At 41.2% G+C, this 27,007-nt stretch overlaps 4 protein-coding genes across 4 annotated transcripts; 3 read left to right on the top strand and 1 right to left on the bottom strand.

Annotated features, from left to right (window-relative positions):
- Window positions 1-63: 63 nt before the first annotated feature.
- On the top strand, window positions 64-3,995 carry LOC127782747 (uncharacterized). Its single transcript, XM_052310015.1, has 13 exons — window positions 64-178; window positions 300-420; window positions 510-588; window positions 696-771; window positions 861-944; window positions 1,020-1,124; window positions 1,258-1,338; window positions 1,428-1,492; window positions 1,999-2,068; window positions 2,143-2,220; window positions 2,723-2,820; window positions 2,897-3,032; window positions 3,424-3,995. Exons 1-13 carry the CDS (start codon window positions 119-121, stop codon window positions 3,568-3,570), a joined length of 1,200 nt encoding a protein of 399 aa, XP_052165975.1. The 5' UTR covers window positions 64-118; the 3' UTR covers window positions 3,571-3,995.
- Window positions 3,996-6,741: 2,746 nt separating this feature from the next.
- LOC127782746 (monocopper oxidase-like protein SKU5) lies at window positions 6,742-12,831 on the top strand. Its single transcript, XM_052310014.1, has 9 exons — window positions 6,742-6,979; window positions 7,871-7,980; window positions 8,730-9,000; window positions 9,353-9,491; window positions 10,936-11,305; window positions 11,500-11,865; window positions 11,978-12,056; window positions 12,167-12,366; window positions 12,465-12,831. Exons 1-9 carry the CDS (start codon window positions 6,824-6,826, stop codon window positions 12,574-12,576), a joined length of 1,803 nt encoding a protein of 600 aa, XP_052165974.1. The 5' UTR covers window positions 6,742-6,823; the 3' UTR covers window positions 12,577-12,831.
- Window positions 12,832-15,875: 3,044 nt separating this feature from the next.
- Window positions 15,876-19,861, top strand: LOC127782738 (DEAD-box ATP-dependent RNA helicase 45-like). The gene is given in 5 exon segments (XM_052310006.1): window positions 15,876-17,285; window positions 17,287-17,894; window positions 17,896-18,917; window positions 19,320-19,516; window positions 19,609-19,861. Coding segments are annotated over 3 exon segments (2,655 nt in total). The 5' UTR covers window positions 15,876-16,205; the 3' UTR covers window positions 18,863-18,917; window positions 19,320-19,516; window positions 19,609-19,861.
- A 1,882-nt stretch (window positions 19,862-21,743) lies between these two features.
- On the bottom strand, window positions 21,744-24,527 carry LOC127782023 (disease resistance protein RPM1-like). The gene has a single exon (XM_052309097.1). It carries the CDS (start codon window positions 24,525-24,527, stop codon window positions 21,744-21,746), a length of 2,784 nt encoding a protein of 927 aa, XP_052165057.1.
- Between the last annotated feature and the right edge of the window lie 2,480 nt (window positions 24,528-27,007).

Below are 27,007 nucleotides of genomic sequence, written 5' to 3'. Positions count from 1 at the left end.
AATAGTCAAATCATCACTATTATAATTCTCATTAATCTCTCTCTTCCACAGTTCCACTCCTCCCTCACTCTCTCCCACAGTTAGCATCTCGCCATTCCTCCGATCCCCACCTCCACCAATGGCGCTCTCCATCTCCACGCCGCCGACCTCCTCCTCCCTCCTGCGGGCCTCCCTCCAGGTACGCCCTCCCGCTCCGCCGCCTCCTCCTCTCTCCGACGAGCTCTCATTTGCCCGGTTCGGCCGCTCCTCGCGCCCGTTTCACCCGTTCTTGGTCACCGCCGCCGCTTCTTCCTCTTCAGGTCGGCAGGTGGAGCTCGTCGGCGGCGATGTCGGCCAGGCCTGTGGCCTTTAGCCTCCGGAGGCCGGTTCTTGCGGCCCGTGTAGCCGCCGGCGGCAACGCACCGTCTTCCTCCGTGGACGGTAAGGATGCTGGCCTTGTGCTTGTCAGTTGTCTCCTACATGGCTTCCTGTGTGATTTGAGTTACTGATTTTGGTCAGCTTGGTTGTAGAGGTGGTCACTGAGCTCGATGCCGTGGCCAGCTTCAGCGAGATCGTGCCGGATACCGTCGTGTTCGATGACTTCGAGAAGTAATACTAGAAGTTGCTTCTTTGCTGTTATCCCACCATTGAATTTGGTTGGCCGATCCAACTTAATGGAATGATAGTTCATAGGCTGCTCTGTTGATTGGGTTCAGGTTTGCGCCGACCGCCGCCACGGTGAGCTCGTCGCTGCTGCTCGGTATCGCTGGCCTCCCGGATACAAAGTTCAAGGTGAGGTGCTGTTGAAATGTGAAGCCAATCAAAGCACTGGAAGTGGAAGAGAGACAGTTGACTAATTTTCAGACTTTTGTTTCTTATAGAGTGCTATAGATACAGCGTTGGCAGACGGTGAATGTAACACAATGGAGAAGCCCGAGGACCGGATGTCCTGTTTCCTAACCAAGGTTTGCATACTGCATTTCAGTTTCAATTTAAGCAGTCTGTTTGTTGGATAAGTTGAGCATGGAGGAATTTGGCAGGCCCTGGCAAATGTTGGAGCTGAAATGGCTCATCTAGTCCCTGGTCGGGTGTCGACTGAAATAGATGCTCGGTTGGCTTATGATACCCAAGGAATTATCCAGAGGGTATGAGCTTCTTCCTTCTGTTTGTTGTTTCATGCTGCTTGCCTGAAATATTTATCCTTAGGGGAAAAGAATCCTCTGAATTGTGATCTGCAGTTGCAGTCCCATGAAAATAATTTGATATGCGTATGTTCAGGTGCATGAGCTTTTGAAGCTATACAGTGATCATGATGTCTTATCTGAACGCCTGCTGTTCAAAATTCCGGCTACATGGCAAGTAAGTAGAATGCAACACAGTAGTTGGCAAGTTGCCTGGTTGTACCTGCTGCCATTTCCCATCTTTGTAATCGATGTGTTCTCCACTAGGGTATAGAGGCCTCGAGGTTGCTTGAATCTGAAGGGATTCAAACACATTTAACATTTGTGTACAGGTATGTACATATGCTTTGCCTAATTTGATCATGGCCCTATTTCTTATAGTGGGCAATGGTATAGATGCTGGGTGTATGGCAATACTTATCTTTTTTGTGGGGTTAGAGAACTGCCTTCAATTTGTTTAGTCTTAAGATACTTCAATAAGTATAAGGGAACTAATAAAGATTGTTTCTTATTATCATGCATCACTTATTAATGATGGCTCAATTGCATTGTAAAGTATACATTTTGCTTTTATGTCAGCAGAAGAAGAGGTTTTCTATTGAATTTACCTGATGAATTGTAATTACTCAATTAGGCCTGACTAGTTACTGTTGATAACAAGCTTATCTATAAAGGACTTGCACTATTGCAGGTGCATAAAAACCATAAACTTACTCTTGCAATTTACATAAGATGGTATTGTTGGAGAGAGCAGACTGCAGGATGTGTAGCTCACCTAGTAGTTAGTAACTGAGAACTCGTAATCATTTTTTTTGTGTGCCTGATCATTCTTCTTCAGTTTTGCCCAAGCAGCAGCTGCAGCACAAGCCGGTGCATCTGTTGTACAGATCTTTGTGGGACGTGTTCGGGTAAATTCATCAGACCCTTACCTTCATGGGTTTATGCTAATTCAAAAAAATTATGCTGACCACAAATTATGCAGGATTGGACAAGGACTCACTCTGGCGACCCAGAGATTGATGAAGCTTTGAAGAAAGGAGAAGATGCTGGGCTTGCTTTGGTTAGCACTAAATTACCTTTTAATTTATGATTGTTCCTACAGAATTCTATCAATATGAACTAAAGTAGCCACATTTTGATAATCATGATAACTGACTATTTGAGCTCAACTAAAATATATTTAGTTGATTAGAGGTTGTGTACTTAACTATATCAGGTAATATGAACTATGCTTGGGTTGATTCTAGGACTTGGCATATTTTAGACTCCATTTGGTTCTCATCATCAACAATTTTGAGCAAACCATGTGTTAATCTGGCATGTTGCCCATGTTATAGTGTAATTGATAAAACTCATATAACTGAATAATCAGTGACAATTATCAAGGTTTTCATTAATAAAGGGACTATGAATGAAGAACATTATACTTATCAAGCGTTCACGTCTTCTCAATTCGATACTGAACTAAATTTCCGTTTACTCTCTACATGTTTTACATTCCTTACTTTTTCTGCAGTTGCATAAGTATTTAGTTCTCCATATAATTCTATATTGTAATGCAGGCGAAGAAAGTGTATGCCTACATTCACAAAAATGGGTATAAAACAAAGTTGATGGCTGCTGCCATACGCAACAAGCAAGATGTGTTTAGCCTCCTGGGGTATTTTTCTTATTACAGATCAAGATTGATCGGAATTGATGTTAGTTTGTACAGAACTAATATTTCTGAAATGTAGGATTGACTACATCATTGCACCTCTGAAGATATTGCAGTCTTTGGAAGAATCTGTCACTGATACTGACGTGAAGTATGGTTATGTCCCAAGGCTGACTCCTGCTCTTGGCAAGACGTACAACTTCACTGAAGAGGAGGTTTGCTCACTTTTCCTGGATTTTGTGCAGAGTCTTATATCATGCATTCTGTAGCTCCACCAAACTACTCGCTATAAGAGACTCCTATTAGGGGTGTGATGTTTTATCTAAAATATATAGGATCTTCACTTGTCATGTGCTTTAACACTACTAGAGATGAAATAAGGAAGGAAAATAATATTTGGATTGTTTAGATCACCCTTAAAAGGTCATGTCAAAGCTCGTAGTAGGTGTAATCATGATTCACCAAACAGTTACTAGAACAATACAAACAAGTCATTGACATCCTATAAGAAGAGGAAAAATAAAACAAGAGAAGATAAGTGATTATATTTTTTCTATGGCACCTTCATGCTAACTGTTCATATTTCAAATGATACCACGAATGCAGCTTGTGAAGTGGGACCAATTGAGTCTAGCAGCTGCAATGGGGCCAGCTGCGGAAGAACTACTTGCTTCTGGGTTGGAAGGATATGTGAACCAAGCACGCCGAGTGGAGGAACTCTTCGGGAAGATCTGGCCTCCTCCGAATGTTTGAACACATTCTATGATGAGGACCAGACCATGCCACAGTCTTCTATTCCAAAGAATAATAACAACAGCCACGGACAGTGCTGGCCAGCATTTGCTCGTTCCCTTCAAAGAATACTTCTCTTAGCCTGTCTGTGTTTGTACTTTGTAGTTCTCTAGCTATCTAGCAAATCTCACGATGACATGTCAAGAACATCTTTGTTTTCTTTTCGCAAAGATTGGATACGGATTTTCTCGAGTATTTCATTAGCCCGTGAGATGTGTACCATGAAATGTCACCCAAATGCTCTGCTGGATTGTTCTGAAGTCTGAACTGAATCTTCAGAGTTGCAGTTACTTATCACTACGTTTTTTTGTAAAAAGATGGGTGCCATCAGCTAGTACTGTGAATTCCCATTTTCAGTAAAATGGAAGAAATGCTGATGAAAAAAAATGCTTGTCAAACTTGCTCTCGCTTTTCAGAGTAATCCTCTGTTTCTTTTCTTTCATGGACCTGACATCCCTATCATTCCAAATGCCAATTACCTAATACTACTAGGATGCTGGATATGGGTTCTGGTTGGATGCTGGTTAGCTCAGGAATCACACTGCTGGCATGAGCTTACTAGTTTTTGTTATACAGTTATCATTAACATACGTATTTATTTTATGCCAAATAGGCAGATATTGGAAACGTTTCAGTAGTTCGAGCAAGATCAGTTGGACAGGCCGGTGGTTCACGCCCATCCAGTGATGATGAAGTTATCATTTAATTTAAAAAAATATCAAAATAACATAATACTCTCTCCATATATAAAAGAAAAGAGTCTCGGATGTATTTCTTTTGTCACCGACTATCCCGCATGTGACTAAGACCAAAGACTTTAAGCATACATGCAACTAATGAGTATTAAGATAGCAACTTAATTCCCATCAACAATTTAATATAACACTGTAAAACAACAATTTAATATAGCACCATAAAACGAATAGACAGTCTCTTTGATGCATGGAGATTACAAATATGTTTAGAAAAATAAAATATGCTTAAGATTTTGGGATAAAGGGAGTAAAGAGTAAAGTGCATTTTTGTCCTATTTTCCACTGCAAACTACAAAATAAGTTATTATTTTACCTGCAGGCCGCAACCGAAACATGGACCATGCTTCCTCCAAATGTAGTTTTAACATAAGTTTTTGTCCCCTAAAAACCTTACTTTTAGAGTGGGTCCGTATTAATGAATGACATAGTGGTCTTTTAACCTCTTGCTGAATACTCCATCTGACCTAAAATAAATGCAACAATGTAATTTAAACTGCACTGTTGCACTTATTTTGGGACGAACAGAGTATGTCTTTGACTATCTAATACTCCCTCCATCGTATAATATAAGGGATTATTCCCTTATGTGCAAGATTAAGGATATCAACAAAATACTAGAATACCCTTATTAAATAAAATTTGCTTATAGGTGAATGGGTAGTTGGGAGTTAAAATAGGTAGAAATTAAAATTAGAGTTGATGGATGTGACACCAAAATCCCTTATATTAATGGACAACTAGAAGAGGCTTTTAGGCACCATCTTTTCACTTATACTTATGCTTATGCTTATCAGTCAAAATTTGAATTTTCAACCTTAAATTTGAATCTGATTTTGAAGTTTTTCATCGAAGTTTATTTTTCAATCTTTGCTTTTAGGTCGCTAAGAACACATATATAAAAGTTTTATTCACAAATTACTTCTCGTTTGCAAATATGCCGTTTACAATGGGGCCTAAAATCTAGAGTACTATAGTCTTACAAGTACAAAGGAAGAATAGTTTTGATCGATGTGACAGTGGTTTCCACTAGAATGAACTTCAATTAAAAGTTGGCATCTGCATGGAGTGAACTGAAGAAAAACCAGTTCAAACGAAACTGTAAAAAACATGTCCCAAGGTGCTTCTGGTCCGGTTTTGTATTTTTCACCCAAACCGTCTATAGTTCAGGGTGAAAAATAGATCGAGTAAAGATCAATAATTAAAAATGAACTTTACACCCATAAAAACTAATGAGGTGTCCCTTGTTTGCTCTATGGCTTGATAAGGTATGGAAAAGAGAACAAAACAAGAGTAGAACTTAGTGATTTGAAAGCCGATGCAAAAAAAAACCCCTCAAAATCAACTCTAAAATTAAGTTTGAAAATTCAAATTTTGGCTATGGTTGCTAAACTAAAAACAACCAAATGGTGAAGTACTAATGTTTTTAAAAACTATTTTATTGTGTTTATAATTCTGTAATATTTCATATATTAACAAATCTACAAAACTCCATGAGTATAATTGATTATTATTTTAAAATAAAATGGCGTGTTAGGTTTTCACTTTACATGGTTTTACATGTTGCGTAAGTTACTTGCGAGAAAGTGTTTGAGGTTAGATAAATATCTATTATTAAAAGGAAAAACCTTTTAGGTTATCTTTTAAAAGACGATGAAGTGCCGTATATGATGAAAACACTCCTGTCATTAGTATTTCTAGCAATAAAATAAAAACCGTACAACAATATAACTCTAGCTTCACCAATAACCATAAATCTTCATCGAATGCCCTTGCATTGAGGGTAACATATCATATGACCAGTTCACTTGAGGGAAATAAATACTTAGGTGCAATGTATTGAGAATTTAGCTAGTTCGTACCAATATACAAACACATGGCGGCTTCTATATCCGTGATTGTTAACACTATTATATTGTTATATAGCACTGCCATACAACAATATATGAGCAAGTTCATATCGCCCCTTAGATCATTGCGATTGGCTGGATTACATGGACCCGTACAAAAGTGCATTGGTTCGCCCCTAGTGTTATACAGTTACAACTACACCATCGTAGCACGTGTAAAACATCACACGATATAAAAGTTCACGTGGAAAAAAACAGGAGACGCCAGTTTAAAAACAACTAATATTTCACTGCTGCAACAGTTACTAAAAACCCATCAATAATGAAACCAAACCTTAGGTGGACTAGAGTGGTTAACTTAATTTGGAAGTAAATAAAGGCTCCTCCAAAACTTCCTTTTTTTTCTTTTACATTCCTCCATGTAAAAATGGTTTCTCTTTCCTCTACACACTTTTGCCCTTCCATTCTTTTGCCCTTCACTCCTCTCTCTCATCTTTTCTCCCTTTTTCCACATTTTTTTTCACTTCAAAACCCCACACAACTGACACAAGAGAGAGAGAACCAAACCAAAAACCCCTCCTTTTTCTTCCTTCTCCTGCAGCGAGAGAGAGGATGGCGGCGGCGGTGGCGATTGCGGCGGTGGTGGTCGCGGCCGTGGTGGCTGCGGCGGCGTCCGCGGCGGCCCCCGCGTCGGCCGGCGAGCCCACGCGCGACGTGCGGTGGGAGGTCGGCTACATGACGGTGGCGCCGCTCGGCGTCTCGCAGAAGGTTTGGTGGCGCGCCATGGCGTGCGCTCTGTTCTTGATTTCTTCCGAGAAATTTGGGCCGCCTTGTCTGATATTTTCTTCTTCTTCTTTTTTTTTGTTTTCTCTCCGACATGTTCTTCTTCTTCTCTGTCTCCGTTGATTCTGCGCGAGTTTCTCGGGTGGTTTCAAATCGAAAAACGTCTCTCTCTCTCTCTCTCTCTCTCTCTCTCTCTCTCTCTCTCTCTCTTTTTGCGTGGTTTTGAGGTTTGTTTGATGATGAATCTGGGGCTAAAAAATGCTTCCTAATTTTTTTTTCACCGGTTTGCGTGGGCGGTTTCGATCGCACCGATCTCGTCTCGTCGTGGCGGTTTCTGTTCCATGTTCTTGCAGGGGTTGTAAATACGCGTTGATCGATCTGTCCTAATAAAAGACGACGTAACCGCATTTCCTCCGAAAAAAATAAATCGGATCCCGCAAACTTTGCAATTTTATTGTTGATAAAAGGAAAAAAGATCAACATTGCGTACAAAAGAGAGGGGAATAATGATATCATCTTTTCTGGGTTGGATTTCTGACTCTGTTTCTCGTTGATTTTGATCCTTTTGAGTTTTTGTTCATCTGCGAAACAGGCTTCTTGTTGAAAATTGATCCATTTCCAGATAAAACAGAACACATTTACACACACCAGATTTGAGATTTACAGATAGAAAATCTGGAAAAGGATTTGCGGACACAATTCTTGTGCAAGAATTTAGGGGTGTCATGCTCTTGTTTAGTTACAGTCTTATATTTTTTTCTTACCATATCAATATGAAACATTGCGCTATCTTATGCGTATTGTTTTAAAAAAATCTAGTGTAAGAATTGTTTTCTGATGGCATGAATGCAAATACTTTTTTTTTTTTTTTTGCAGGTGATCGCGATAAACAACCAGTTCCCGGGCCCACTCCTGAACGTGACAACCAACTGGAACGTGAGGGTGAACGTCCAAAACAACCTGGATGAGCCCCTCCTCCTCACCTGGTATTTACTAATTTCAATTGCATAGATCCAAAATTGACTAAGCTGGACTAGAAATTTTCGTTAAGATATTTTTATATAAAAAAATCATGTATTAATGAAAATAGCACCATCATTTTCAGTTTCTGTTTCTGGTGAATTTAAACAGCACATTCATAGTGGGATTTTAGCTGTACATTTCCATTCTGTGGGGGCCTCTTGGGCTTCATATTAGGCATGCATGCTGCATTTCGGGGAATTTATGGGCTTAATTAGTTGTGTCATGTAGCCAAATATTCTTATGCTATATTGAGAATTTGAGATAGGATAGGCACACCACTGTACTTATCCACTGGTTTGCCCATTTTCTCAAGTTCATCCGTGCAAAATGATCAGTTTCATCAACAGTTCATTATGTTGACAACTTAATACATTATTATGTCAATAATGCATTTCTAATAAGAATAAATTTCACTTCAATACATGTGTTCTTCTTGAATTACTGTACTACTAGATCGATTACTAGCTAATAAAATTTGCTGTACACAATCTGTGTTGCACTTTGCAACTGAAAACAAGGTTAGAAATGTGAAGCCATACACAATAGTAACATGCAAAATGCCAAACACTAGAGGGTCCTTCTGCAAAATTTCCTTTTAAAAGTGAGCCTGAGGCTTTGCCTGCAATGGGTGGGTGGGAGTCATTGGCGCCAAAATTTCTCTGCATTGGAGTCTTGGAGAGCTCAGAGCTCACCTCCCTCTTGGCCATGGCAGGGATGGCATCCAGATGAGGATGAACTCATGGCAGGACGGCGTCGCCGGCACCAACTGCCCGATCCCTCCCGGGTGGAACTGGACCTACCAGTTCCAGCTCAAGGACCAGATCGGCAGCTTCTTCTACTTCCCTTCGCTTGGCCTCCAGCGAGCCGCCGGCGGGTTCGGCCCGGTCACCGTCAACAACCGCGCCGTCGTGCCGGTCCCCTTCGCCCAGCCCGACGGCGACATCACCTTGTTCATCGGTGATTGGTACACCAAGAGCCACGTCGTAAGCTCCGAGCTCTCCCTCTGTCTGTCTGTCTGTCTGCGACTACATTTTAGTTTACAGTGTCAGTGTTCATAAATCGTCGAGGAGAATGATATTAAGTTGCTTTCTTGATATCTCAACTGTATACTGTTTTTTCTTGGTTTATGTTGCAAGCATGGTTATATGTAGTAATGTAGAATGATACTTAGATCTGTACTCTCTGAAAAGTAAGAGAATTCTTGTGTTCATCATTTAAGAATTGTGAAGTACAGTGATTTTTTGATCTATGGATAAGTTATATGGTGCATTATATTTGAAGAAAGTTTTTATCTGTTCTTCTTTGAATGTAAGAAGGTATCTCTGCCCAATGTAGGAATTGAGGAAAATGCTAGATGATGGTAAGGATATCGGGATACCGGATGGAATTCTGATCAATGGGAAAGGCCCTTACAGCTATGACAACACATTGATTCCAGAAGGCCTTCAACATGAAACTGTTGGAGTTGAGCCAGGTAAGCACTAGATTTTCTACTGTGCTTGGAGTGCACCAAATCCGTTGATGACTTCCAATCTAACGATTCACAGTAGAAGGTACCTATGAAAAGGTACTTAAAAGTGTGGGCCAGGTATTACTAGGAAAAGGTTAGATATGTAATTTGGTTTATATATTTCATAAAGAGAGGAAGAACTGAACGGGATACTATTCTGCATTTCTGCTGCTCCGGCGGCCGGTCCGGCCGGAGCGCGGAGAGACAATAACGTCTTCAGTCCGTTGGTGCCAATGCACATGCCTAGGAGTACTTGATTAGTGTTTGCAGATCGTATAACTACATGCTAATTGAAGACCACATAATTGATGATTAGAACTAGGTAATTGATTCGCGCGTCTTTCCATATATATACATGAGATTTGCAGGTGATTGTAAAGACTTCTAAATGAAAAATTGATCGATGTGCCTCCATCTCTTTGTATGGATTACTTTCTAAAGACAATAGAGATGGATGGACGTATAAATTCTAGTTTTGAAATTGGAGTCATCCATCATATAGCGTTCAAAACTCAGGGAAAAGAAGGTCGGGGTATGTGTGCAGGCTTGCAGGAAGATATAACCAAAGATAAAGAACGGTTAATCACGATGGCTTAAGAAAAATTACTAAACTGCCCATATTTCTGTTAATCCAATTCCTAATATACTCTTTGAGAATCAACGGTGGATGTTTAAGTTGAGGAGAGGTACCTTGGGTACCTTTCAAGCACTGTAAAAGGTCTCGGTAAGCACACTTAGTTTTCTTTTCCCCATCATATTTGCCTTATCATTAGTTTTCTGCATGACCTATTAAGCCTAACTCAGTTTTTACAGTGGATGCAATTGCGAAACATTATAGATATGTAGTCAAAATTTGGAAAAAGTAAATAATCATACTTCCTCAGATGAAAAAAGACATCATATCAATTACTACCTCCATTTCATATTATAAGTTGCCTTGAATTTTTTTCCTAGTCAAACTTCTTTAGGTTTGACCAAGTTTATTTAATAGAAAAATTTGGTAACATCTACAATATCAAATTAGTTTCATTAAATGTAACATTGAATATATTTTGATACTATGTTTGTTTTGTGTTGAAAATATTGCTATATTTTTCTACAAACTTTGTCAAACTTAAAAAAAAATTACTAGGAAAAAAAATCAAAACAACTTATAATATGAAATGGAGGGAGTAGTAATCATAAATAGTTGAAGATCAGCTTTCATCAATTCTGTTATTTTGTAGCAGCAAAGGACAGAATTTTCAGTGTCTGAAATGTCTTGCTGCATTTACATACAGATATCAGGATGTTAATAAATGTCTATCACTGATCAGTTATCAGGATTACTGCAAAAATCTTTCAGTCATGCCAATTTTAATGATCTGAAGATTTCTGACTAGAACAATATTTCATATACTTGTTACAGGCAAAACTTATCGCTTCCGTGTTCACAATGTCGGCACCTCAACTAGCCTCAACTTCAGAATCCAGAATCACAATATGCGCGTAGTAGAGGCAGAAGGAACCTACACTTATCAGCAGAATTACACCAATCTTGACATCCATGTTGGACAGTCATACTCTTTCTTGGTGACCATGGACCAAAATGCAAGCACTGACTACTACATTGTGGCGAGCCCAAGGTTCGTCACGAACGAGTCTCGCTGGCACGATGTCAACGGTGTGGCTGTCCTGCAGTACTCAAACTCCAAAGGAAGAGCTTCTGGTCCCCTTCCTGATGGTCCAAATGATTTCTATTACAAGTCCTATTCCATGGACCAAGCCAGGTCTATCAAGTGAGTATTAACCACTAGTACTGTTGTGCTTTGTACTAACAAATATCCTTGCATTATTAGTAACTATGATGCTGTTGATTAATGATAGTTTTCTTGATTGTAAGAATCATCTAGTTTCAAGGTTGTCATTTCCAGTGACTACATCTCAAGATGACATGTTCTCCATTGATAACCATTGCAATTGTATTTTTCAGAATGAATACAACTGCTGGTGCTGCACGTCCAAATCCACAGGGATCATTCCGCTACGACTCTATCAACATCACTCAGACCTTCGTTCTCAAGAACGAGTTACCTTTACGCATCAATGGAAAGCGTCGAAGGACGATAAACGGGGTCTCATACTCTCCACCAGAGACTCCACTGAGGCTTGCTGATCTCCACAACTTGACTGGAGTGTACAAGACTGACTTCCCCACAATGCCAGGCAATGCTCCACCAAAAATGGCTTCATCCACGCTGAACGCATCGTACAAGGGCTTCCTCGAGATCGTCTTTCAGAACAATGACACTGGTGTTCAGACCTACCATCTGGATGGTTACTCATTCTTTGTTGTTGGGTATGTGATGGAAAACCAATATAGTTTCTTTTACCATGTGATCATGTGTTATGAATTTCTGGTTAGTCATGTAAAATGACACAGTCCTGCATCACCATTTTGTGAATTTCAGGATGGATAATGGTGATTGGACTCCAGATTGCAGGAGTAGGTACAACAAATGGGATGCCATCTCTCGCAGCACTACTCAGGTACACAACTTCATGAAGGACAATCTGATCATATGTCAAATTTGTATACTTACAAAACATATGCATCCTTGAGTATTCTGAACAATGCAAATTTGCAACATTTTTCATAGGTTTTCCCTGGAGGGTGGACTGCGGTTCTAGTCTCGCTCGACAACGTTGGCATCTGGAATCTCCGGTCTGAGAAGCTGGATAACTGGTACAATGGGCAGGAGGTCTATGTGAAAGTGGCTGATCCACTGGGATACAACATCACTGAAATGATCATGCCAGATAATGCATTGTACTGTGGTCTACTGAAAGACTTGCAAAAGTAAGTTTCACCGGATCATTTCTGTTTTCTCTTTGTTTCACTGATAGTAGTACATTCTGTTCTTGGCCACTTACCTTGTGTTCTGGAAAACCTTGCAGGCCACAGATTCACCAGGTAAACAGCAAGTCATCGGCTCAAGCTGCAGATCGATGGGGCGCGCGAGTTCTTGCAATGGTGTTGCTGATCATTGCAGCTGTGGTTTCCATTTAAATTTGTTGGAATCAGATGAGGATATCTTTTAGTTAGGCTCTGTGGGTGATAGAAAATCATATTGTTCTTTGAGTACAGAACAACTTGAGGAAGCTGTCTGTGCAAAGTGCAAAACTTGGATTCTAGAAATGAAAAACCTGTCAATTTTCCTACGGTTTTTGTTCTGGCTTTCACCTGAGATTGCATTGCTCATGTGCAGTAAGCAGGTTTTACCTCCATGTGATCTAAGGCCTAAATTGTCCGCAGTACTGTTGTAAGTCAGGAAGTACTTCATTATCTAATTAGTTTTTTAAAAATATAATACATCAGGAAAATTCCATTAGGAATGCATTCGCGCACACATACACACAAAGATCCCACTGGTTTACTGGACTCCTCGTAGATTCAACAGAAATAGCTCAATTCTAGTGCTCCCTCGGTCTTAAAATATAGTTATTTTTAATATTTTAAACTTGTCTTATATCAGAATACTACTTCCTCCACCCAACTACAACTGATTTAAATTTATCTAATTTTACCCTCGACTCCTTAACCAGCCCCTCATATAATGAGGGATACTATGATATTTTCCTTTTATCCTTAGTCCCAAAAAATGAAGATTAGAAGCTCTTATATTTTGGGAAGTCAAAAAAGATGGAGGGAGTAAAAATCAATAGAAATTCTTGGCTAAACAAGCTTTCAGTCTCTTCGAAGACGTCTTTCAATTTTCTCGTTATTCTGAGGTGTAGGGTCCCCATCTTATTATTCAATTTCCTAAGAATGCATCATATAAGCTTAATATAAGAGGACTTTTATGGTATAATATACTGCTAGTATATTTACTGCAAGTATATATGATCTAACGGTATAGATTGATTTGATTTTTTAGTTAAATAGATTGCAGTATAAAGTTTGAAAAGGTAATTTTGTCTTTTCTTCATTATTCTATCATCAAATCGTGCTATCATCACGTGCTTCGTCATCAAATGGCGCTCAGGATGCTCCTCCCTTAGTGCATGATAAGATCCAGTACCGGGTACTCCCAATTAGATTCAATCTGAACCAAAAATTACTAAAGTGTTATTTTATTTTCTATCAAATTCCTAGCATGCCCTTCTATATACTGCCAGTATATTGTACCGTAAAAGTTCTCTAATATAAGGCCACCGCTATTAATAGCCATTAACCGGTAGGGCCCATTTAAAACATAAAATAATTCTATTCAAACATGGCCTAAGTAAATTCACTTGGTACTAGGCCCTATTAGACCCGTGAGAGAGCAAATGCAACCAATACTATAATTCATTATGTTGTTCCATTCATGTTATTATGAACAAAATGCCAAGAAATTATGGAGAAGTGAATGGGAGAGATGAGCTTGACTCCTTTAAGTTGAGGTTGAAGTTAATCCAACTTAATGTCTTGTCCAAATACGATGGCACTTATATTACCAATATGGCTCTTTGCCTCCCACGAGAAATTGATCATATCCTAGGCCTAGCCATCTATATGCCACGGGGACAATAATATAGATGGTAAATAATCAATTTGTGATCCTAAAGGGTATCAGTAGTAGCGTTTCAAATCATAGGATGAAAGTGACTCCACCTTATATCGATGAGTTTGCTTAGGTTTGCTGTGGTGCGCATGGTGAGACCATCAAATACTTAAAATGTAAAAACAATATATACATAGGTATGCCAATAGGTGATGGCAAAAGTGTTCACGAGAATTTCGAAAGGTACAACTAATGTGGTTGATTTTTTTTTAACTATTGTGATGCGAAAGTTCAAGGTATCTATATTTTTTTCACATGATCGAGCGATGTTATTTCGTACTTGAGATACTTTTGCATGGGAAGAGATGTAGTTTAGTTGAAACAAACGATCGGATTTACTTCAAGATCTAGTCTACCAGATGTTTTAGTACCGTTGCTGCTACTAAGAAAGCAGTACATCGTATTTTCTATAACTAAGTACATTTTGTTACTTATTTACTGAGGTTGATGAGCTCTACTAATAGGCGAGCACCTGGTGAAAAATGCTGGTTGTTGACGAGATCTTACTCATATAAGTTAGTGTTCAAATACATAAATGCAAAGTTGAATCATACACATGTGTGAGAGTTTTTATGTGTGAATACAAAGGTAGCTTGTTGAAATAATTTTGATATTTTGTTTCAACCAAACTCTATCTCCTCCTCTTTTATACATTTCCTTATTACACAATGACATAGGAGTACTATCTATTGAGTTACATGCACCGATCAGTTCAACCCAAAAGCTTAAGTTGATGGAGAAATACAGACAATTCACTTTATATTCCAACGCTATGATTTGTTTCAATTTTGAAAATGGCATGAAAGGCTAATCTAGCAATAAACAAAGCCAAGAAAAAAGAAGAAAGAAAAAACCATGGTAATTGCGCTCACCCAAACCCCAACACATCCGCCGCGTCTAGGGCTTCCTCACGCTCGCCGCCAGCCGCCGCCGTGAACATGGGCTCCGGCGACGGGCCATGTTACGACCCCGATCGCCGGCGGCGCTGCTCGCCGGAGATCCGATAGAATAGGAGTAGAGACGTGAGGAAGGAGAACACGAGAAGCAGAGGAGGGGGATCTTTTCTTTTTCGGAATTGCTATATTTGTTGCGCCATAAATCTTGCGTGATTACAGTCGGCGTTTGTGTCCGTAGGATGACGCTGTGATTCGTGCAGCCGATTCCTACTCGCGGCCGCTTTGACCCGTTAATTTCGGTATCGGATTCTCGTCATACCCATTAAAGCTTCGCGAATCGTCCAATTTCGAACCGGAGTTGCTAGAAATATGGCGCCATATGTTACAGTCGATTTTTTTTAGCCACTTACACAGTAGTTACACCTCATTTACATCCCACTTACATATGTAATTAGTATGTAATTTTCGAATTTACATATATAATTTTAGTACTTACATATGTAATTTTGAGACTTACATTGTAAATACACTAAAATTACATATGTAATTTAGAGACTTACAATGTAAATACATGCCGACTATTTTTTGAGAAAAAATATATTTATAGCTACACCCTTCTTTTTTCTTCAATAGTTTTAGACGCGGTACAGCTGGGCTATTAATCCCCCTCACACACGCGACACATACTCCACAGGTCCCACCACTCAGTGGCTTACAGGTTACATAAATAAATTACGCAATCTTATTGAGAAAACGCCTTTCCTCTGTACGTTTTCCTCCTCTGCTCTGATTCAGCACAGCGATTGTTGCTCATCAGACAACCGCTGTGACAGGCCACCACCTCCAAGCACCACCGCCGCGACAAGGCCAAGGACCCCGACCGCGAGCGCCCCTCCTCCTCTCGCCACCACCACCACCACCACCACCGCGACGACAAGGACGGCGAGCGTGACCGCGACCGCGATCGCCACCACAGGGAGAAGGAGCGCGATCGCGAGGAGTGCAAGGCGCGGGAGCGCGACAAGGAGAAGGAGCGGGCGCGGCGGCGCGAGGAGTCGTCGCGGTCGAGGAGGCATGGGGCGTAGGAGGAGGAGGAGGGAGAGGGGGAAGATGAGGACCGCCACCGCAAGCGCCGCCGCCGGTCCTCGCACCACCACCACCACCACGGCGACGCGGAGCCGGAGGCGGCGGCTGCCATGGAGGAGGAGGAGGTGGTGGTGGTGGTGGATGAGGAGGAGTCCGAGAGGCGGCGTCAGAAGATGATTGAGGAGGAGAAGAAGCGGCTCGACGAGGAGATGGAGCTCCGCCGCCGCCGTGTCAAGGAGTGGCAGGAGCAGAAGCGGCTGGAGGAGGAGGAGGCGAAGCGCCGCGAGCAGGAGGCGGCGGCCGGTGCTGGCACTCCTGCTGCCGCCGCTGGGGCCGACGGCGATTCCAATGCCGGGAAGAAGTGGACTCTGGATGGTGAGGAGTCTGATGTGGAGGGATACAAGGAGGATAACCAAAATGCAGAAGATGACGGTGGCATCACTGCCGATTTGCCGAATGAGGTGAATGATGCAAATGTTGCTGCTCCTATGGAGGAGGATGAGATTGATCCGCTCGATGCATTCATGAGCTCCATGGTGTTGCCGGAGGTCGCAAAGCTGGAGAAGGCTGTGGCATCAATGGAGAGCATGCCTGCTTCCAACATGGGTGATAAGAATGGTAAAAGTGCAAAGGATGCTGTGAGTAATGGTGATAAGAAAGGGCAAAAGAAGGCAATGGGGAGAATTATGCAAGGGGATGATTCGGACTCTGATTATGATGACGACGACGACGATGAGGGTGGATCGAAAGATGAGGATGATGAGGAGTTCATGAAACGTGTCAAGAAGACGAAGGTAGAAAAGCTGGCTATTGTTGACCATTCCAAAATTGAGTACCAGCCATTCCGGAAGAATTTCTACATTGAGGTGAAGGATATCACAATGATGACAGGCGAGGAAGTGGCTACCTACAGGAAAAATCTGGAGCTCAAGGTACATGGGAAAGATGTGCCCAAGCCAATAAAAACATGGGTGCAGAGTGGGCTGACCAGCAAGCTCCTTGACACCATCAAGAAGCTTGGTTTTGAGAAGCCGATGCCTATACAGGCACAGGCATTACCAATCATAATGAGTGGGCGTGATTGTATAGGAATTGCAAAGACTGGATCGGGCAAGACTCTAGCGTTTGTCCTGCCAATGCTCAGGCATGTCAAAGACCAGCCGCCTGTTGTGCCTGGAGATGGCCCTATTTGGGCTCATTATGGCTCCTACCAGAGAGCTCGTGGTGCAGATACATTCAGACATTAAGAAGTTCGCGAAGCCGCTTGGCATCAACTGTGTAGCTATCTATGGAGGTTCAGGTGTTGCCCAGCAGATCAGTGAACTAAAGAGGGGCGCTGAAATTGTTGTTTGTACACCGGGCAGGATGATCCGTATCCTTTGCACCAGCAGTGGAATGATTACTAACCTTCGGAGAGTTACATTCTTGGTGATGGATGAAGCTGATAGGATGTTTGATATGGGCTTTGAGCCTCAGATTACTCGGATAGTTCAGAATACCCGCCCAGATAGGCAGACTGTTCTTTTCTCAGCCATTTTTCCACGGCAGGTGGAGATACTGGCACGTAAGGTGCTGACAAAGCCTGTTGAGATCCAGGTGGGTGGGAGGAGTGTCGTCAACAAAGATATCACACAACTGGTTGAGGTGCGGCCAGAAAATGAGAGGTTCTTGAGGCTGTTGGAGTTGCTTGGAGAGTGGTTTGATAGAGGCAAAATTCTTGTTTTTGTCCACTCACAAGATAAATGTGATTCTCTACTTAAAGACTTGTTTCAGCGTGGATATCCATGCCTATCTTTACACTGACCGTGAATCAACTCTTGCTGATTTCAACAGCAACGTATGCAACTTGCTGATTGCTGGTTGTGAATTAGATGTGAAGGAGCTTGAGCTGGTTGTGAATTATGATGTCCCTAACCATTATGAGGACTATGTTCATCGTGTTGGACGAACTGGTCATGCTGGTAGGAAGGGCTTTGCTGTGACTTTTATTTCTGACGAAGAGGAGCGGTATGCACCAGATCTTGCCAAGGCTCTGGAGCTTTCTGAACAGGCTGTTCCACAGGACCTTAAAGGCCTAGCTGATCGTTTCATGGCAAAAGTGAAGCAAGGAACAGAACAGGCCCATGGAACAGGGTATGGTGGAAGTGGTTTCAAGTTCAATGAAGAAGAGGATGAAGCTCGGAGATCTGCAAAGAAGGCTCAGGCAAGGGAATATGGATATGAGGAGGATAAGTCAGATTCGGATTCTGATGAGGAAGGAGGGGTTCGTAAGGCGGGGGGTGACCTTGCAGCACAAGCTATTGCTGCTGCCCAAGCTGCCGCTACTTTGGCTGCAGCCAAGACTGCTAGTAATGCCAATCAGCAAGTACAAAGCACCAATGCAGGGTCCTTACTTTCTATACCTGTCGTAGCCAATGCTCCAAATAATGAGGCCACGGCACGTGCACTTCAGGCTGCATTGAACATTCAGCAAAATTTAGCACGGATACAGGCACATGTAGTCCCAGAACATTATGAGGTTGAACTTGACATTAATGATTTCCCACAAAATGCACGCTGGAAGATCACTCACAAAGAGACTTTGGGTCCTATTCAGGATTGGACTGAAGCTGCAATCACTACAAGGGGGACATTTATTCCTCAAGGAAAAATTGTTGGTGCAAATGAGCGCAAGCTGTACCTGTTCATAGAGGGACCCACTGATTGTGCCAATCATGCTCTGAACCTTCCTGGTTCTGCCCAAACTGGAAAGTACTCTGTTATTTGAGCTGCGGATTGCTAACAGAACAGCTAATTCAGAGATGCAGGGTTTTCTTGTGAAGGTATGCGAGAAGAGAAAAAACTCATAGTCCATATATCAAATATTTATCTGCCCTTGTATGAGCACAGTAAACAAAATGTTGCTTATCAGCTCATTACTTCATTTTACCATGGCAATAGTAGTTCTATAACATTGAAGGTCGCAACTTTAAAAATATATCATAAGTATATCGGTGCTCTTTAGTGCTAATTACAGATCACCCGGTTTCCTTATTTACCACTGTATCCGTCTTTCATACTGACAGCTTGACCTCTTGCATAGCTATATGTTATGCTTGTACTGTTGATCTATAACAAATTCCTTATAGAATGTGTTTTATACCATAGGTTCGAACCACACAAAATTGATATGATACTTGAACATTCTGAACCATGCAAAATTCTGATATTCTCAATGTGACCAGGTCTTTCTTGGAAGGTGGACTGCGATTCTTGTCTTCCTTGATGACGGCGTTATCTGCAACATCCGTGCTGAGAAGCTGGATAAGTGGCAGGTTAGGGTGTTCTATGTGAAAGTTGCTGATCCACTAGGTTACAGCATCACTGAATGATCATGCCAGATTGCACACTACATATTGTAGCCTACCAAAAGACAGGCAAAGTATGTTTAAGCTGAACATCTCTTCTGTTTGGTTGGTTCAGTCATACTCCCTATTGTTGATAACTTTACCTTCTGTTCTAAAAACCTTTCAGGCCACATATTCACCAGCCAAAAAAAGAAGTCATCGTCCTAGGAGCTTGATGGAGAACCAGGCTCCTCACAACTGCGTTGCTGATAATTGCAGTTAAATTTGTTGAAATCCAAGGATTTGTTAGGCTTTTTAGGAGTGCCAATCACTCATAACAGGGATTAAAGTGAGATCGTTGTTCGTTGAGTTATACAGAACAATGAAAAGCTGTTTGTGCAAAGGCCATTAACTTGATGCAAAAAATGAAATTCGGCTAGCTTTACCTGCTTTTGATTTCATTGGCTTATATCATTTGAGGTAGCAAGTTAATGTCTAGACTCTAGAAAGCAGGTTTTCCATAACTGAATGATTCATTATGTGATAAAAACATAATTAGCTGGCACTGTTGTTTTTCATTCAAGAGATTACTCCTACAGGATTCACATTGTCGCACACAAACAAAAATCAACACTGACAACTTACAAAAATGTATAATTAAGCTATTCTGACCGTGCTTACACATGCCAGCATTTTTTTTTCGGGAATACGCAAGGAGCGCATTTTTTCCATTAAGAGAAATAAAAGTTATTTACAAGGATAAAAGAAAAACAAGCAGGGGACCGATACAGGACGCTATGGAAAACTATAGGAATATCTCGCGCTAAATTTGGCTACCACGACCTCGTAAAGGCCAAACAGCGGGGATCCCGTGATTAGCTGACTTCTAAAGCATGGCCTCCTCCGCCATTGCTTTCACCACTTCGGTCCAAGACCTTTGTTGTTGATTGAAGATTCGGTTGTTCCGTTCCTTCCAAATTGTCTAAGCCACCAGTGTCACGACAGTGTCGAAGCCTCGACGATGCCGCTCCCCAATCTTCATTTGGCTCTCAGAGCCAATTGTGGAAGGATGGCTCGTTGACAGGTAAGCAGTTCGGCCTCCTTATCGCCTGAAGCGTCCACCACCATAATTGTCTCGATTCAGGGCATGCTACCAAGATGTGATCAATGCTTTCCTCCTACTGATCGCAAAGAACACAGCGATCCGGGTGTGGCAACCCTCGACTGCGCAGACGGTCAGCAGTCCAGCATCTGTTCATTGCGACCAACCACAAGAAGAAGCGGCATCGAGGCGGAGCAAGTGACTTCCAAATTGGGGTGGAAAGGAAGGTGACACGACCAAAAAAACAAGGCCTTATAGGCAAATTTTGAGCTGTATTGGCCCGAACTCTCCCATTTCCAGATGATTGAATCAGGAGTAGTAGGATCAAGATCCACCATTTGGACAAGCGACCAAAGCTTTAGATATTCTAGAATAGGTTGGATCCCAAGTGCTCCTGGGATGTCTTTGATCCATTGGCGACCTGTTAGTGCCTCAGCCACCGTCCAACACCGGCGCACGCGTGGTGGAATTTTATCATAGATGTTCGGAGCAAAGGACCGAATGCAACCCTCTTGCAACCAGCTATCTTCCCAGAAGAGGATAGTTTGTCCGTCTCTTAATTGACAGACGGTAGAGGCTGCAACGAAGTTCCTTTCCTTTTGCGACCTCGGAATGGCTAGCCCCTGCCAAGGTTTGCTTGAGGAGGTCCGTTGCAACCATGTCCACCTGGAACGAAGAGCTATACCCATATGCTCCAGATTCGGTACACCCAAACCGCCGTAGTTACACATGCCAGCATCGATCACCTTTGTTGGATTTAGAGTTTACACGGACAAAGATAAGATGATACATAAAATATGATCAGTTCTCCTATAGCTTACAGTTTCATCATCATTCAAACATCTATCCATTAGCCTGCTCATTGTGCCCAATGGATCTTCTTGGCCTATTCAAAATGAAAGAAAGGTAACGACATTCACATATTAAGTTTTCAAGTTCCAACCAAGAAAGGAGATAAGAGTGCAATTAATCAGTTAACCTTTTGGTTATAGAAGTGTTCCTCTTTGTCACCTTTAAATATCTTAAGTTTGCAGATGAATAAAAACCTGTATGATTCTCAAGGAAATCTAATATATATGCAAGAACTAACACATGCAGAAGATATAATCTGGCACAAGCAGAATTCATTTTCTTTTTTCAAATTTCACTAACTTGCAACTTCATATTGGGGATAAAGATAAGCATAATGCTGATCAAATCAAACTCACCTGTATATATATTTATGACTCTTGAAACAGGCGTTTCTCCATGCCTCTGCTCCTGTCCAAGAACCTGACAGTGGAGATGTGCTGGACTCTCTCCTTGTCCTCACCCTGTATACGCTCCATGAACTCATCATGCATGTTCACCAGCATCAAATTCTGCAGTGACAAGAGAAGCTCAATGCCATGAGGCACCTCCTTGAGCTCAGGGAAGTTGACCAGTGCAAGCCACTGGAGGTTCTGCAACGTCTGCTGCTCCATGATCATCGAATTGATGTGCAACAAGTTGCACATGATGAGTGTGTGGAGCTTGGGGAACCATCCGCTCTGGAAGACGAAGCTTGCTCCGTCGTATGCGTCTCCGATCTGGAGCACTTTCAGGTTGGAGAGGCAGGAGATGGAGATCAATGGATCAATGTTCGTCTTACTTCCTGTGAGATACAGCTTCTCCAGTTTAGCTCCAACTGTCTGAAAGAAATTGGATTCCATCACAGTATGGTGAAACCTTCCGGTAAGATGGAGTTTGCGTAAATTCTGTGGTGGTAAGCTCAGTGCTTCAAAGTTCAGACCTTGATTACCTTCAGCTGAAAGAACTTTCAGTGTGCGTAGAGAGCGCATTTTGCTGATGGATGCAAAGAGCTTGGGATAGTGTTCTTCTCCGACATCTTCGATCGCCAATGTCCTCAGTTGAGTCATGTGTCCCAAATTTTCCACAAGATTTAGGTTTGCAAGAACACCCTTAAGAGTTTGCAGCTCCATAGACTCCCACACCACCTTTGGAGCTTGAACACCTCTGGACTTCTCAACAATGCCGCAATACAGTGGAGCACTCAACTTTCCTGCAAGAAGGTGCCTTAACCTCTTCAGCTTGGCGATCCCAGTTGGCAACTTGTCTACATTTGTAAGGTAAACATCAAGTGTTTGGAGATTGAACAGCTTGTCGACTGATTGTGGCAGCTGCTTGATCTTTGTTCTTCTCAAACCGAGGTACCGTAAGTTAAATAAGCCTGACAATTCTTCTGGCAGAACTGTGATAGGAACATCCTGCAGCTCCAGAACATTCAGATACCTTGCACTTCTTGGTGTACCCACAGATGGAAAAGAAGAACAGGTTACATCGAAATGGTAGAGCGAGCGGAGTCGAGAAGGATCTGAAACCGACTTGATCCTGTCATTGTGCTCATGTATCGACAAACGACGGCACCTGTATTCGGGTTCACCGGGGTGCGATTTACTATGTGTCATGCAGAAGGTCTCGTCCTCTGATATGGAAATGGCCAGCTCCCTCACAATGTCATGCATCTGGAATTCCTTCACCTTTCTGAAGTGCTTCCTCTCCACAACCTGTAGCAGGCATCGGTCTATCAGCTCATTCAGGTACTCCTCGGCGACTTCTTCTACTGTTCTTCTCTTTTCCGGCTTAATGAGGCCCTCTGCAACCCATAGTCTGACCAGCCTTTTCTTTGTTATCATGTAATCCTCTGGAAAGATGCTGCAGAACACAAATGCATTCTTTAGGTGGCTCGGTAAGTTCTTATAACTCAGTTTCAGAATCTTCATCACTGAACTCAACTCCTGGTCGCGCAATCTGTCGCGTAATTCCCAGGTTAGCTGATCATTGCACTTGCTCCACTCTTCCATATCTTGTTTCTTGAATGAGAGCATGTTACCCACAACCACAATTGCTAATGGCAAACCATCACACTTGGCCATGATCTCTCTCCCCAATGACTCTAGTTCTTGAGGACAAGATCTATCAATGCGGTTCTTGAATGCCCACCTGCAAAAGAGACACCAAGAATCTGCATCATTCAGCTTTTGCAGCTGAAGAACCTGATCTTCGCTTGCCAAAGAAGCGACATCTTTGATCCGAGTCGTTATTACGACCTTATTTCCATTGTTGTTGCTTCTCTCAACTGTACTTGCCAGGTCCATCCAAACATCTGTGCTCCATACATCATCTAGTACAAGCAAAATCTTTCTATGTTCTAATGTTCTCTTCAGGATTTCTACCAGGTCTCTACCATCGATGCTATCAATGTTGGGTGAACACCGTTGCAACATGTGACGTACCATCTTCCTCATGATGTCAGAAGCGTTGAACTTCTGAGACACTGTGATCCAAATATGGCAATCAAACTGATTCTTGATTCTCTCATCTTCATAGATACTATTGACAAGAGTGGTTTTCCCAGATCCTCCCATACCCCAGACAGTGATAACTGATGTCGAACATGTTTTTAACCAGTTCATCATCATTGTTCTTTCTTGTTCAACACCCACCATCTCATCAGCTGGGTAAGAAAGATGATGCGGAAGCCGGTGATCCTCCACATCGGTTGAAACTCTATTGGCATTTGGAAGCTGAATCTCATACTGCACCCGCAAATTCCGGAGATTCTGAAGGTGACATTGCAAATCCTTCAGCTCTCTAGCAATTTTGTGCCAAGAAGTTTTACCGAGTTTACGGAAGTAACTCATGAACTCCCCATTGAAAAACCTGTTCTTGTGCTTAACAGACAGGTAAAGAAACTCATCAATGATGTCCTCAATTTCAAAAGCTGCTTTTCTTACTTCCTGCAGGTAGACTTCAGTGGGCTCGCTATAGCCTTCTTGTTTTTGCGCTTGGCGCAGGAATGCTTGCATCAACTTGAGCTCAACTTCGATCTGTTTTATTCGACTCTCAATCTCATTTATTATTGTCAAGTTTGCATCTAAACGTCCACCTAATGTTATGCTTGCAGATGATGCCAAGACAGATCCAATTTTGCATAGAGCAGCGAATACCACGCCTTCTGCCATCTTGTTTTAGCTGATCTGGTACAGGTTTTATGAAATTTGAGATTCTCAAATTGAAATAGTGATATTTTGGAACAAAAACAGTGTAGATAAATATACCTCTAGAGAAGTGATAGAACCATACCCAAAAAAAAAAAAAAGCATGAATCACACTGTAATATGTGTCAGAAGTACTGGATTTTTAATTTCTTCCATCACTGCCACATACAAATAGTATGTCTTCCATGATTTAATTGTAGAAAAAGAATTAAAATCAGAATACTTTATTATTTGCCCACTAAATACACATGGTATCACTTATAGATACCCGCTAACAGAGTAATTTGTTTAAAAATGAATTGTAGCTAAAAAGGAAGTGAGCATGAAGGGGACTGGTTGCAATAAAAACAGTAAGGAGACTGTTCATTATTTTTCCTTGATAGAAGTTCTTCCATTATTCACTACCATATAGCTAGCATTCATCATCTGACAAAAAGTGGATCCCTTTAAATAAAACAGTTTTGGGTGTGACTATTATCTTGATGAGACAAAGAACTGTATCAACATCGATGACAATAGAACGTTTGAACAAAGGACCAAAGGTTGGATCCCAAGACAGTAATGCCAGAATGAGGCAGAAGGATGGCAAGGAACACAAATTCTTTAGAAGAACTAACAACCTTGTGACTGTCAAATGCTCAACCTAATTGATCTTGTACAGCTCACCATGAAATAGGTATGTGCACAAAAAACAGTGGGAAACATGTGTTGCTAATTCGCTGTACACCATCAAAATTCCAACATGGATTCTTCCATCCTGAACTATCTGTACATTCTAATACACTAACACACACTCTCTCTCTCTCTCGTCATTTCTATTTACTTGTTTCAGTACAACTGTACAACTATACTAATTCCCAGAAGGTGTTGTTCATCTTGTTCTTGGAACAACAATACCAAGACAGAAATGAATGGCATAGAAAAATAACCTTGAAAGCAAGATACATACTGCTGCTTAGTGCTTACCTCTCTTCTTCTTGTTGTTGAGAGAGGAAGCGTTCTTGACTGTTGAGAGAGGAAGTGAGTGCAGCGGCAGCCTATAAATTACTGCTGCCGACGAGAGGGTCAGCTTATCAACAGTAATTAAGACTGTGGTCGATAATGCAAGTTGGGAACTAATCCCTCGTACACACCAGCAAAATGAAACGACTCATTAGCGTACGATTAATTTAGAATTAATTTTAAAAAACTTAAAAATGAATTAATAAAAATTTTAAAGAAACTTTTCTATATATTTATTTTTATAAAATACGCACCGTTTTATAGTTTGTGAAGTGTATGAAAAATGAGGTAGCTGAAGTTGAAAATGGTGAGAATCGAACACACCCTAAACTAATTATCGTCTATTTCTTGAGTCATGCTGTCCTTTTTTTTTTTTGGATTACAGACATGTGTGCACACACCACTATAGTTCGTGAAGTGATCCATATAGATGGGACTAAAAAAGAGATTTTAACTATAGCAATCTTCACAATGTATATAGATACAAGATAGCATTAGGAGATGAGAGAGAAATATAGATAGATAGTATTATTTATTCCATATGGGTAGTCCATATGCTTATGGATACCTCCTGTTATTTTCTGTATATGGACTAGTTGCACAATGGTAATAGGTAGCTGAATGGAATATAATATTGCCTATGGACTACTTTTGCTTCGTGTTGTGGATACCCTAAACACGCGCCACATATTCTTACATCCGTAATGCACTTCCTAACATACGTTTTGAAATAGACATAGACCCATAGCACATCCCTAACCTCCGTTCAAGAAACCAGTTGAGGTTCTCAAGAGGTAAACGGATCATTATATTACTAAAGATCATTCATGGTGCTCGGCATTCATGGCACAAAAAACTGCAAACCTTACCTCAAACATAGTTCCATTTCTATAGGCCTACTGTTTGTTTGGAACATAGGAATATAATACTCCTAATATTTATTATACAGAAATTTCACATAAAAGGTTCAATTGCCGTATGCATGACAACATTATCATGTAGAATTTGTACCTTAGTGTAATGTATTTTAAATTATATGGGAGGTAATTATCAGAAATACTATCACGGTACTATGGTTTTATAAACTTTTCGATCATGGAAAAAAAAATTAAGAATATACAAGTATACAACATTTGTTAACTTTGAAAAGCAACAAAAACATAACTTCTCTTGCATTTTTTTGGGTATTTTGTTGGGATATATCCACTGCCATTGTATTACTCAAGTCAAGATAGCTACACCAACTGATTGTTTTGATCCCTCCTATATTAATACACTTTTTTATTGTGTGATTCTATATTAATAAATTTTGTTGTCAAATTAACAGTGGTGTGAATTCATCAAACTCTGACATGTCTGACTGTCATTAGAGAGGGTTGAAATTCATGGCAATCAAGAATTCAAGTGTGGTATGAACGCAAGTCCAGCTCAACCTGACTTGA

This window comes from Oryza glaberrima, chromosome 8 (genome assembly GCF_000147395.1).
Source record: "Oryza glaberrima chromosome 8, OglaRS2, whole genome shotgun sequence".
NCBI classification, from domain to species: Eukaryota; Viridiplantae; Streptophyta; class Magnoliopsida; order Poales; family Poaceae; genus Oryza; species Oryza glaberrima.
Note: the sequence above shows the minus strand (reverse complement) of the source record. Positions and strands in the feature narration are given on the sequence as shown.

Excerpts from the sequence above, each read along its gene's own strand:
- LOC127782747 (XM_052310015.1), top strand. The coding sequence starts at position 119 with ATGGCGCTCTCCATCTCCACGCCGCCGACCTCCTCCTCCCTCCTGCGG. Across the intron at positions 421-509 it reads ACCGTCTTCCTCCGTGGACG|AGGTGGTCACTGAGCTCGAT; the intron begins GTAAGGATGCTG and ends GCTTGGTTGTAG. Across the intron at positions 1,125-1,257 it reads CCCAAGGAATTATCCAGAGG|GTGCATGAGCTTTTGAAGCT; the intron begins GTATGAGCTTCT and ends GCGTATGTTCAG.
- LOC127782746 (XM_052310014.1), top strand. The coding sequence starts at position 6,824 with ATGGCGGCGGCGGTGGCGATTGCGGCGGTGGTGGTCGCGGCCGTGGTG. Across the intron at positions 11,306-11,499 it reads GACCAAGCCAGGTCTATCAA|AATGAATACAACTGCTGGTG; the intron begins GTGAGTATTAAC and ends TGTATTTTTCAG. Across the intron at positions 12,367-12,464 it reads CTACTGAAAGACTTGCAAAA|GCCACAGATTCACCAGGTAA; the intron begins GTAAGTTTCACC and ends AAAACCTTGCAG.
- LOC127782023 (XM_052309097.1), bottom strand. The coding sequence starts at position 24,527 with ATGGCAGAAGGCGTGGTATTCGCTGCTCTATGCAAAATTGGATCTGTC.